This window comes from Melozone crissalis, unplaced genomic scaffold (genome assembly GCF_028551555.1).
Source record: "Melozone crissalis strain CALT ecotype California unplaced genomic scaffold, PUWL_Pcris_2 ptg000006l_1, whole genome shotgun sequence".
NCBI lineage: Eukaryota > Metazoa > Chordata > Aves > Passeriformes > Passerellidae > Melozone > Melozone crissalis.
Genome location: NW_026535784.1, coordinates 21,348,416 through 21,361,468, shown reverse-complemented (window position 1 = coordinate 21,361,468; position 13,053 = coordinate 21,348,416). Strand labels below are relative to the sequence as shown.

General features: G+C 38.5%; 1 protein-coding gene across 1 annotated transcript in view; it reads left to right on the top strand.

The window, feature by feature from the left end:
- The window catches only part of SCFD2 (sec1 family domain containing 2), a 328,968-nt gene that overhangs the window by 4,292 nt on the left and 311,623 nt on the right, over positions 1-13,053 (top strand). The window contains exon 2 of the mRNA XM_054291689.1: positions 1,169-1,337. Within this exon, the coding sequence (XP_054147664.1) occupies positions 1,169-1,337 (169 nt within the window). The remainder of the gene's footprint in view (positions 1-1,168; positions 1,338-13,053) is intronic.

The window sequence follows — 13,053 nt, the reverse complement described above, 5'->3', positions numbered from 1 at the left end:
CTTGATGTAAGAGCCTTGTTTGGATTTATGGAGCATGTGAAGCTAATTCAGCTGTTGAAACAGATATTCTCTGTCTATGGAAATGATGAAAACATAAGAGCAGATACTGCCACACAGATGGACTTAGATGGAGTGGAACCATAGCCTGAGAGAACTTTTTCCTGCCTCTCAGTCATGCTTCAAAAGTTCCCAATTTTCTGTTATTAAAGCTAGCACAAGCAAAACTAAGCTCAGCTTTGCTGCCCAGCCCTGTGTTGATGGCTGAACCTTAGCTTAAGTGGCAGACAACAAATAACTTCAACTTGTTCCTGACCTAAAGGCAATAAGGTTCCTGATCCCTCTCTCTTGAATTTTTTAACTGTAGTGTGTATAATGTTTTTCTGCTTTGACTTGGCTCACAGCCCTAATATTTTTTAAGTTGGTTGTAGAGCCTGTGTTGGAAGTTCATGAATGGAAAGAAAAGCATGTGTGTTTGAAATCAGGAAAATTGAAGAAAACATGCCAGCTGGAGTTCAGAGTTTCTCTTGGAATATGGTCAAATTGACATTTTATACTTTGTAACTTGGGTTGGTTTAGTTATTTCATGTTTGTTTCACCTGAGCTGCCCTCAGTTCGTACAAAAGTGATATGATCTTGATTGTGGCATGCCATTGATAATTGTTTATTTTAATATTAGGCTGGCCTGTCTGGGTAGTTATTTATGCAATTTGTATATAGTCCTTTTAAGCACAACCCTAGTAGTTTATGCATGTGAGTGTATATTTAAATATTTGCTTGGTTTTTTAATAACCATTGCAAATATTATTTAACAAGTTCCTTAGGCAAAGAAAAATGTTTTTCATGTCTAAGTGTAAAATCAGTGAATATCTAACAGCTGTAAAACTAAGTCTAATTTAACAGTAATAGTAGTAATGCTAATAGTGCTTTTTAAATGAATCTTTCTGAAATGTTGTAGGTGCTTTTAACTTTACACATTTTAGAAATTAGTTTTACTTTTGTAGAAAAATATTTTTGAAAGCTAAATGTGGTTTTGATATTAGCAGTACCAGTGTCCTTCTCCCCAAAACATGTCGTTATTTTCTTTTCAATTCCTTGTGTTTATTTGTTTTTCTAGCTATGCACCTGATAGTTTTTGGGTTTTTTTTTTGTTTTTTTCCATTTTCTTCAGGAGCAGTTGGTCATCATGGTGACAATCTTGCAGAGAAGATTCTTTCTGTGCTTCCTAAACTTCCTGGCCACAAGACTGATGTAATGGTTAACATGGTGGAACTTACAGCACTGCAGACCACAGATGAAACTTGCAATATTATAGCACCTGGCTGCTTAGCACAACCAAAGTAAACATTCTTTTCTTCTTTTTTTTTTTTTTTTTTTTTTTTTTGTATTTTTTATATTTTTAGTGTTGAATGTGTTTGTTATCTCTATGTGAAAAAATGAACAAAGAACAAGTCTTTAAAAAAATGAAACAAAAGAAAACAGTCAAGCTTACAACAAAACCCCATCTGGTTGTAATTCTGCTGGAATGTAATAGTCTGTATGTGTGCATTAAGTGAGTGGGCCAGATAAGACTTCCAATAGTGGAAGAATCTCAAGACCTTTTAGATTTGGGTTGTTTAAATTGCTGTAGATCACTGTAGCAGAAATCAGTGTAGATTAACACCAAAAATTCTCTTTGTGACATTTCTTTTTCTGCCTAATAGGTCGTGCAAACAGGTTGGTCTCAATGGTGACTTCCTTTTCCCGTAAGCCTCTTCATAAAGTTAGCTGGATGCTGAATTTAATTTAAGGTTATATCCCTGTTTTCAAACACAGTACCTGTGGAGAAGGATAATAAGGCACAAATTCATGTATACAGGCAGCCTCATGGGGGCCTGATTTTTACTTTAAAAAGAGCAACCAAAAAGCAGTAACTTCAGACAATTGTACTTAGCTATGTATAATGTGTAGCTAAGACTTTACAAGTAAAGTGCATCAGATTTGATGTTTGACTTTCTACATTTAGTTGTCCAAACCAAAACTCTCCTGCAGCTTCTGTTACTATGTAAAAACAAGGAAACATACCAGGTGCTGGTTTCACTCCTCAATAAATATTTTTCTCAGCAATGCTTTAGAAATTTATACAGTGCAAAGGAGATTAAAAGTTCTTTCTCTTTTACTATAATGCTCTCCTCATATAGTAGAAAATGGTTTTTTGAGATGGGCTATTTAATACAGTTTCTATTCTTCTCTTTTGATTTGTTTTGTGATTTTGCACCTGCACTGTATCCTTTTTCTTCCCTTCTCCCCCAACAATGATTTCACAGATTTCCACTGTTAGCTGCATATGGTCTTTATTTTCTGAGAGCCTCCAGATCCTTTGTCACCTTCCATCTCTCACATGTGCTGTAACTGGGTCCAGTTTCTACATTTTGTATTGCATACCTCTTTTCTTCCATAGAAGTTGGAGAGGAAATGTTTCCTCATAGAGGTGGACTCAGTTGTAACTTGCTGCCAGGGTGACTAGCTTAAATAAAATTTGTTCTGGTTTGCTTCTCGCTGTCTGCTTTCCCACTGATTCCTGAAGTAGAAGTGAAATGTCTTTAAAGATCTGTCTACACAGTAAAATGAAGAGGCCATTGTCCATAGTAAAACTTTGTGGTATCTTTTTGTGCTAAATTTGAGTAGCTACCATTAATAAAGAAAATTCTGTCAGTGTGGATTAGGAAAAAAAAAATGATATTTACTGCCCTGAGATTGTTGACCTGTGCTACCACTCTATTCTTTCTCACATCATTATAGACAATGAGGAGACTAAAGGTAGTGCTGGTATGCCTTCCCATGGCTAAATTATTACTTCAGTCATGTATTCATGTTGTTAGTAACAGCTGACAGAGTTGTACTATGTTCTAAGGTGGCTAGTAGTATAGATTTATATCGAGGTTTGTTTGTCTATTTGCTGGCTAATGAAAAGGTGCCCTCTGTTAACAGTAGTTAGTCTTAACATATTTTGCAGTCTCATATGGACACAGCTGGTAAAGAACAGCAGGGTTTGGCTACAAGATGCAAGTGTGGCAATGTTGGATGACAGCAGCTGATACCTGGTACCAAAGTAGTGGTGCCATTAACACACTGATCTATAGCAGCTTCTCCAAAGTACCCTCCCTCTGCAAACTCATGGTACAGAATCTGTTACACTGGAAATTTTTAGGAACAGATCAGGCAAATAATTTAAACTGTCTTAATCTTGCCTTGTAGCACAGCAAAGGGACAACATGACCTCTGAAAATCTCTCAGGTTATCAATGTTCAGAACAGAAGAAGAGCTGTGGGCCTTAGAAGAGTCTCCAAACTCCAAGTGACACTGTGATGTTCAACCTGTTTTTCGCTTCTTCTCCAACTATATAATGATCAGGGATAGTTCCTAGTTTAAAATAAGCACTTCCAAACTAGCTTAAGACAATTGATGAAGAGTGCTTGAAACCATAACAGTGGCTGAAGGCAGTAATTTCCATTCTGTTCAACAGGCCTATTTTCAGTGTTGGCTTACAAATGCTAACATTAATCATCTTTGCTAGTGTAAAATGGTTGTTTTTCTGAAGCACTGAAATGGATTAAAAATTCTCACCAGTAGGTTTCTGTGTCAATTCCATAAGAAATTCCTTAGGACGTTCTCAATTCCTCATCAGCTTGGTTGTTGCCCTTGGTAGCTGGCTCAGAAATGTTTCTTATAATTGGAAACTTAAGCCTTCATTTGTATTTGTAAATGATGCATGGCAAGGAGGGTTCCTCTGCTTGTAAATTTTCTGTTTACTCTGGTGAGTGAAAGTGCCAGCCCTTTCCCCAGAGATAGGACCAGCGACTTCAGTTACACCCAGATGAAATGTGGGGGGGCTCTTTCACATGAAATTTTGTGGTCAGACTGTGGCATTTCAGACTCACATATTCAGAATATTTTTAAAATGTTTTCATTGTTTTCTCTCAAGTAATATTTGAGCATGCTGTAGTGAGGGGAGAGAGAGAGTCTGGTCCTTGCATACAGCTTGCTATATTTAACTTCTCTTATGGCATGCCACTCCAGCTGAAACATCTGGGCGCAGTTACAGAGTTAGCAAACTGAATTAATGAATAATTTATGGTTGGTGTGGTGAAATAAAGCAGGGTTCTTTTCTCAAATCTAAGGAAATAATGGGCTTCTTTTAAGATTTAGATGAAAATGTAAATGCCATATGCTGCTTGAGTAACTGTACTTTGAAGGTGCTCTCTTTGTGAGGGAGGAAATTTCTTAAAAAAAACCACCAAACTATTCTACAGTTCTTGATTTTTTTTTAGTTTTATTAGCCTCAAAAATCTCACAGAGTAATTGTTTGCCCTACTGTAGTCACTGACATGCTGCTGTTCCTGTGTGGATGATAGCAGAGTTATGCTCTTTCAGAATTGTGCCAAAATATTTGATTCATTTTTATATACAGATGGATGTACACAACAGAAGGGAAACAGTTCGTAGGTATTTATTTGAAAGACAACCACTCTTGATGAGAACTGTTGGTGTCTGATTCAGAAAAGTAGAAGCCATCCTGTCCTTTCAAACAGATGATGCATAATAGAGGTGAAGTTGTAGTGACAGCTTAGTGGTAGGGGTGATTTGAAAAAATTGATTACAGTTCTCTTGCTGGTCTTTGTACTTTGATAACCCTTACAGTGTTTTTGGAGAACTTCTTCCAGATTTCAGCTTCTGATTTTAAGCATGCATGTAGTGGCTTCTAGGTGTTGTCTGTTTGGATGAACGTCAAGCTCTGTGTATTTGTGAGCAATCCATCCTGTAAATTTGGTAACATTTTAGTCACAATGTTTCTCAAAGCACTCATCTGGTGTTTTTAAGATCCTTTTTTAGCATGTTGAAGCCTCTTGTTGTCAGTAATTATTTTGATGGAAGTTTATCTTTTCTTACTCTTGTGAGCTGGGAGCTGAGGTGCATGAAGCCCCTGTGGCTCCCTAAAACCCCAAATGAGGGTTCAGATGCCTGACTCTGATCACAGGCCTGTGGTGTGTGAGAAATAAAGATTTATGTACACTGTGGGCAACCAAAGGAATATCTGTTTACTCTTTTTCAATATGCTCTTTTATTAGCCAGGAACACTTTTGATGTGCTCTCCTATTTTGCTGAATAGACTGAATATTTAATTTGCTTATGCACATTTTAAGAACTCTCTGAATGAAGGTTTCTTGCCTGTTTTTTCACTCTTGCTTCCTTTCTCCAATGTTTGAAGTTTGCAGACTTCTTAGAATTCAGTCTGGTGTTAAAATCTTTTAAAAAGTCCAGATTTTTTATTTAAAATATGTATGTGTTTAATACAATATACAAAGAACCATTGGACTCCTACAACAAGCGTATTTCCATAAAGATGAAATACTTTAATGTAACACAGTTCATGTTTGGGCTGCTATGCCTAAAGCAATTCAATAAGCAATATAGCTGAGCTGTTTGGGCACTTTTGACAGAGCAGGTGGAGCCTCTAAATCATCTGTATTTACATTGGGGGGAGAAATAACAAGTTGAGAATGAAGTGGCCATGTTGATGGGTGTGATGCAGAAAGCATTTTTATGCAGGCCAGATGTTTGAATCACAGCACCCACAAACATCTTTCTTTAGATCTTGTATTAGTAGTGGAAAGGTAGGTGTGATGGGGGAGTGGGCTGAAAATTAGGACATTCCTGGACATAGAATGATGAAATTTCAGTGTCTCATGTTAGTGAAAATACATACTTCTCCCAATCATTCTTAGTTCTGAAGTTGTTATTCACATTTTGGACTGATCAGTACTTTTTAAAAATGCTACAATTTGGATGGAGAAGAAAGCCTTGCTTCAGCTGCATCTTTGCATTTGGGTGTGATGTGATGATTCAATGCTCCTCTGGTACTGGTGGGACTTGGATAACCCCAAACCTAAAGGAAGGCCATGAGGTGAAAGCACTTGTATTCCAGTCCTGGTTCTGCTTTCAGCTTGCAGCATGATCTCAGACAGGTCACTTAATTCCTTTCTGCCTCTGATTCCTCTTGTAGTTCTTCTCCAAGGAACTTGTTTTCCAAACCAGGAAAACAGGGAGTTTCTCAGGATGCAAATTTGCATACTGAAGGCAGAAAAATCCTAGGGGTTCTGATGTTTGGGGGTTCAAGTAACAGTGCAGACGGGTACAAGGGGAGTTAAGGTGTCAGGACTACTGAACACAGGATCTCCATTTGTGCTTTCTTTTATACTATGTTCTTCCCACTCCTGCTCACAGTGCTGTGTTGCCCTGGGGAGAGGAGGCAGTTTTGAGTTGCATTCACCTGTTCCCCTTTCCAGGGAACTGATGGAACAGCATTCCAGTGATCTCTGTAGAACACACATGCAGTATTTGAACAGTCACATGTATGATGTCAATTTCAAATGAAAGATTTTTTGTGTGTGCATGGCAAAGAAAAGAGCAACAAGAAATAAATAAACTGAAGAGGAGATTATTCCCTTTAATCTGGGAAATAAATAAATGGCTGATTTTTGAATGGCTGATTTTATTCTCTTGAGGGATTTTTTGTTTGATTTTTTTTAATCGGGGAACAAGCAGCTGAAGAATATTGGTGTTTTGTGTTTTTTTTTTAAATAGTGTGGTTCTTGGATCCTTATGGTGTTTTCAGTCTTTTAAAAAAATATTTCCTTTACGTCAGCTGTAGATATTAATTAGGAATGAAACCACTACTTTTTTTTTGCATGCATACATTTTTGGAAAGTTATAATGAGAAGGTAATTTGGTACAGTGTTATTCTTGAATGAGCTGGAAATTTATGGCATAAATATGAGTAATTTTCCTTTCTGGAATGTTAATATTAAAAAGGAAACATTACTATTGCAGTAAGAAAATCCAGATGTCACAACTATATTGTGAGTCTTGCAGAGGAGGAAGGGTAACCCAAAACAAAGGATGGCAAGGCTCCTTTAGACAGGGAGAGAGACAGCTTCGTGCTAAAAAGTGCTTTTGGATCTGTCCCGGTATGTTGGTGGTGGCTCAGCAGCAGCGGGGTGCTCCCTGCCCATCCCTGCTGCTGGGGTAGGGAGGGGTGGGGGTGTTCCTCCGGCTTTTCGCTGCTGGACACTTCCCCCTGCTGGAAGCTGTACGCTCCTGTTCTCCTGGGACCCAGCCTCCTGTCCCTGCTGCAGTGCTCTGCTCCTAAAGATTGTTTGAAACCTAAACTCAATGCTCCCGAGGAAAAAAATCCCCAAAATAACCCAAAAGAAGCCACTACCCATGGTACAGCTGTTTCCTATCTGCCTTTCTGAACAAGGTGAGCAGAACTTTGGGGAGAGAAGGAAGATTTAGCAGCAGAATTTATGAAAAGCAGCCATCCCATTGCATTAAATAAAACTCTGAAACTTTCTTTCATCAATGACAGCTGAAATTGCAGCCTGGGCCTGTGCTTCTAGGACTCCTGTTGTGCCACTAAGGTCCATTTTCAAGGAGATGAATTGTGCTTTAGAGGGTTTTTATGTTGGTATCTTTTGCCAGCAGTCCAACCAGGAGATGCTTCACAGAGTGGTGGATTGAGCAGTAGGAAAGCCCCAAACACAGCATTCCTTCCTGTCTCCCCCATGCTCCTGGACTGGCAGCCTTCCTGATCACCACTTTATTGTACTCATACAGGCTTAGAGCACAGTCCTGAATTGAGGCCTATTTAGAATTTCCTCATTGTTTGAAATTTCTCAGGGCATCTTCTTGTTGGAAATAGGAGCCCGGGCTGGATCAGCTTCTGGGGTTTGTCAGCCAAGACAACCTTCCAGGAGATGCTTTCTGCTCAGTTTCAAACCAGCCAGAATCAAATGAATGTAATTGACTGTTGTCACGGGATGAGATGAACAAGCTGATAAGATTTATTATATTTTACAATAAATGTGTATATTTGCCCGGATCCTTTCAACATGAGACCTCATTAAAATGGAAAAAATGAAGGGGTGAGAGGGCTGTGCTGAGAGTGGAAAATTCTGGGAAGAGGTCAGGACCTCTAGCTTGCCTGTGCTGCGTAACATTGTTAGAAGACCTTGCTGCCTTTCTGCAAAACCCCAGTTTGCTGCAGGAGTGAGTCTCTTGAGGTAGGCAGCAGAGGAATCTCATGAGGGTTCTTTGTCCAACCATCCTCCTCCCTAATAGGTGCCACATTTTTGTCAACTGTCTCTTATAACAGGGCTCAGAAGCCTTAGAAGTTGTTTTCTAGATAAGAGGAAGTTTGAAGCTTATTTTCCTTGAGATAAAGAATGAATTGAGCTGACAGGCTCTTGGCATCAGCTGGGTGGCTCTTCCTTATCTATGCCTCTCGGCCCACAAAAAGGACTTCTGGGGGCTGTGGGAAGCTTGGACTGCTCAAGACTTCATTCTTGTACTTTGAGAACCTCTAACTGTCCTCTTTGTCTGGGCTACCCAGGCTTAGTAATGAAAGTGTTCAGATGAAATTCAGACTCATTTTCCTGGGCCCTCTGACACTATCATAGCAGTCCTCCGAGCACAAGGATCAAGAGTTTTCAGATTCTGTTGCCTGTAGATCAGTTTGGTGAAAAAGGCAAAATCAGAACCCTTCATGCTTAATTTTTTGAAGACATTTTAAGTTCTGAAGAAGAAAGACTCCCTGTATTTATATTATTCTCCATATTCTCTCCCTCAATTTGAGTTCTGTCATTAAGTCCCAAGTTTTTGATTTTCCTTTGTCTGTGGAAAGACACAATAAGCTTGAATCTTATCCTGAATCTTACCCTGAAGTCCAGCCATCAGCATGTCTGAGTACTTGCATCTTCACCTGGTTATCAGAGCAAGGTAGCTTAATGCCTGTGAGGAAATTCAGTGAGCACAACCCCTCAGATAGCCTGTCTTCTAGTTGATCCCTTGTAGCCATTGTGCCCTGCTCTGAAGGCTCATTCCTTGCAAGATATAAAGAAGGACAAATCTCTTTCTGATGACCTATCAGAAACACTTAACTACTGTCTGCACTCAGGACAGAATGGGAAGATCTTTACATTGCATAGAGACAATGGCTTTTTTCTCTCTGAAGCATTTCTTTTAAAACTGACATAACTTTTTTTTGTTCCCTTAATGTTTTTGTTTGTGAATTTTGTTAATTTCTTTTTTCCCCCGTGTAAGTTTGCAAAGTGCTTTTCTCTTGGTGTGACCACAGTGCATTTTCCTGCAGATGTATTCAGAGTTTAATAGTAGCATGAAGACTGTGTCTGTTTAAGTAGACTTTGTGGTTCTCCAAAGTGAGCTCTGATCTTTCTTGTGTTATAGTACAATCTCCAGGAGACTATTGCTTTGGCTGATGTTGTGAGATTTTTCTAAGACTAGCTCTTAGTCTGTTTGGCCATCTGCCTTCAAGTTTGCCTCCTGAATGACCTCAACAGCAAGGTTTTAAAATGCAGTGATATGCATTGGCCTTACTACATACTGCAGAATTACTCATTTGCTGTTCAACCACAGTGCCAGAACAGAGAGTGACTGAGTGACCTGGAGGGGTGTTTTTGTTTATCATTTCTATACTATAAAGTAAACCTGCTGTATCTTACAGCAGAGAGAAATGTGCCATAATGGGCTGATGAGAAGAACAAATGACAGCTGCTCATTTGGATGACAAAGTAATGTTTGGGAAGGAAACAGTATTATCTGTTGGCAACTGGTCTGATTGCAAGTTTTGACTATATGATTTGGGTTATTTCATGATTCCAGACTTAATATGAACCAGGAATCAAAGGTTAAACAGGCTTAAGTTTATGTGAAGTCAGCTATTTACCTGTCAGAGCTTGAAGATGCTTTTACTTTGAAAAGCAGATGGAATTTTGCGCAGAGAAGTACTCTGGTTTTATACAGATAAATACATACAGAACTATTGATTTTAATTTAATTGATCCAGAAATCCAACATTCCTTTCTGCTATTTAGCATGGCTAAGTAATATTTAGCATGGCTAAGTAATATTTAGCATGGCTTCTGTTATTTTGATGGCAGATCTTTGGAATCTAATTCATGATCCCTAGGTATAGTGTTTACTTGTGTGTGTGTTTGTTATTTTTCCTGAAGTGTATTTAGGGGATGCTGAAATGGCTATTGCTACTTTATAATTGTTCACAGTTTCAAAAGTGGTTGTGAATATTGACCAAGCCAGTTCTTATACCCTGATGAACTGCAACCCCCAAGCAGTCCTTCTGCAAGTTCTGGATGACTGTGCTTCACCAGGTTTCCATAGGTTGTGAGTATATTTTTTTAAATGATCTTCAACTGGGAAAGATTTCCAGCTTCTGTGGGAGAGAAGTTTTACGACCTTATCTAATTCTCTGCACAACTCTACTATTTATTTAAATAAGTAACAAGAACTCTACTATTTATTTAAATAAGTAACAAGAAAAAGAAATCCATATCAGGTCATTTTCACTAACTGGAAACAGCCACAGAACACAACCTGAATGTGTATGCTGCATGTGGCTGCTTAAGCTCCAGTTACCCCTGGAAAAAAGGGAAATTAACCTCAACAGAAAAAGCTGCAGTTCTTATTGATGGTAGGAATGGGTTGTGGCTTCAGACTTTCTTTGACAGGTCAGAAAACACCATCAATGGAACATTTGGTGTGCTGGTAAGGAGGGTATGTGGAAGAGGAGGGAATTAGATGGCACCAAACTGATTACAGAAGCCCATTTTAGGAGGAAGATGCAGAGTTAATATTGAATGACTACAAAAAGTGATCAAAAATCCAGAGAGTTTGGATTAGCACAAAAATCTGTTCTCTTCACTCATTCTGTGGCAGGCAGAAGTGTATCAGGAAGGGGTTGTGAGAAGATACCCAAACACCAGGTAAATATATGCAATGTGGACAGAAGTCCTTAACTGTTTCTCATGACAGATCAACCAGAGTATGGAAATGGTTATAAAAATGAAAGCCTGAGGCTGGAGCTTTATTCTTTCTGAATAGCTGTCAGTTTGGTTTTGAAGGCTGGAATTGTCCATATTAGGTTTGCATGAGATCTGAGGAAACCAGGGCTCTAGGTTTGCATTGAAACTATGACAAATATGCTACTTTGAACTGAGAGAGAGGAATAATGAAGATATGCAGGATTCAGCCTTCAAACTGATCTAAGTTTGACCAACATGCTAGCAATGAATCTGGCTCTGCAGGTTCAAAGATCTGGGGTTTAGGATGTAAAGACTGCTTCAGATTTTTTTTTTTTTTTCACAATTTATTTTGGATCTCAAAGTATCTACTTGAATACTTGTTCTCAACTCATAAAAGCGTATCTTTGACTCTTTTAACTACTTATACCTTTATACTACTATAAAAGTATATATATATACCTATATACTATAGGTATATATATATACTTTTATATATAAAAGTATATATATATACCTATATACTATAAAAGTATAAGTATACTACTTATACTTTTATACTACTTAAGCAGGGATTTTTGTGGTAACTGAGTCATTAATGGAAAGAGTTGTCTTTCTGTCTGTGATGAAGATGTATTTTTGTACATTAAGTCCTCAAAATGGCTTGGTCAAGAGGTTGCATTGATGGCTCCAGGCCTTAGGCAAGGAAATGAGGGAGGGAGGTCAAAGGATACTACCAAAAATTGGCCTTGTAAATCAAAAACATGGAGGAGAAGGAATTCCTGGCATTCCATGGTATCTGGGTTTATTTTCTTACATTTCTCTAATAAGAAAAACACACGTCAGATGTGTTCTTGGTAAATGTTTTCACTTGCCTCATCTGTCTCTGCTGCCAAACGTGACTCAAAATACATTGGTCTTACATGCCCTGAGGACATCTACTGGATAGCTAAGCAGCGCATCTGTAAAAGTGGACTTGGCACTCCAGTGCAATCCCTAAATGTAGATTCAATTGTCAGCACCTCATTACTAACTGCTCTTTCCCTGGAATCATTTTTATTAAAATAACCTTATGCAATAGCTTTAAAATGCAGAGCAGAATGTTCTAAAGTAACCTATTGTGTTACATGCAATATTCTCAAGCAATATGTTTGTTGTAAGGATCAGACTTTATATTTAGTATAATTCATTGCTTTGTCCAAAACTGAAATTAAAATCCCTGAAAAGTAAGTCTTTAATATACACATTTTAAAGAGATGTTTGCCAGGAATTTTGCTGTACCTTGTAGTGCACAAAATCCTACTCAGAAGCTTTCAATTAAGTTGATTCATGCAGCAACTCAGTCTGGCATTCTGCATAAGCTGTCCTGCAGCTTGTAGGAATGAAACATTTTGCTGAAACATTTTGTTGGACTAAAAGGCAGCCAGTTGAAATTCAGACGGGGTTAAGTGATGGTTACGAGTAGAAAGTTTGAAGAATTTATTTGTATGCACTTTTTTTCCTTCGCCCTGCAGAGTCTGGCCACTTATTAGAGGAGCAAGAGTGAATTTTGGGGTATGGCTGGAATGATGGCCTGTTTTATTACAGTGAGCAAGAGGGCTAACAGGCCTGTGAGAAATCTGGAAAGTCTTTCAGCATCCATTGTTCCCTTTACCTTGTGAAGTAGTATATATCCAGATTTGCTAATTGCGAAACAGGGTGGATTAGGTCACAATAAGCAATTCTACTTCTGACAGAAAGAATTTCACTTTTCAGTGATTTTTTAATTTGCTTGTCTTGAAGGAAGCAAGTGTTCATCTAGATGTCAGTTGTTTTGTTTCTGGCAGTCCTCCAAATGCTGTGGTGTGCTTGGTTGTTTATTTGGACCAGTCTGCATTTAATTGTTGCTCTGGTGTCTAAAGATCAGATGTCACTTCTGCTTTCGAATGGTGATGGGCAGCTGGAATAACCTTCTTATTTTTGGCTTTTTGTTGGGTTTTTGTTTGTTTGGCTTTTAACTCTACTTGACAATGAATCCACATGCTATTCCAGGCTATACATCTTACCTTTCTATTCTTTCTACAGGAGACCCTTTTGAGAAATCTCTGAAGACTTCCAAGGAATGTATTATGACTGTGGGGTGGGGGTGCAAGAGAAGACTAGGAAGGAGCACTTCTAGACCTGGTCCCATGCTGAGTCAATG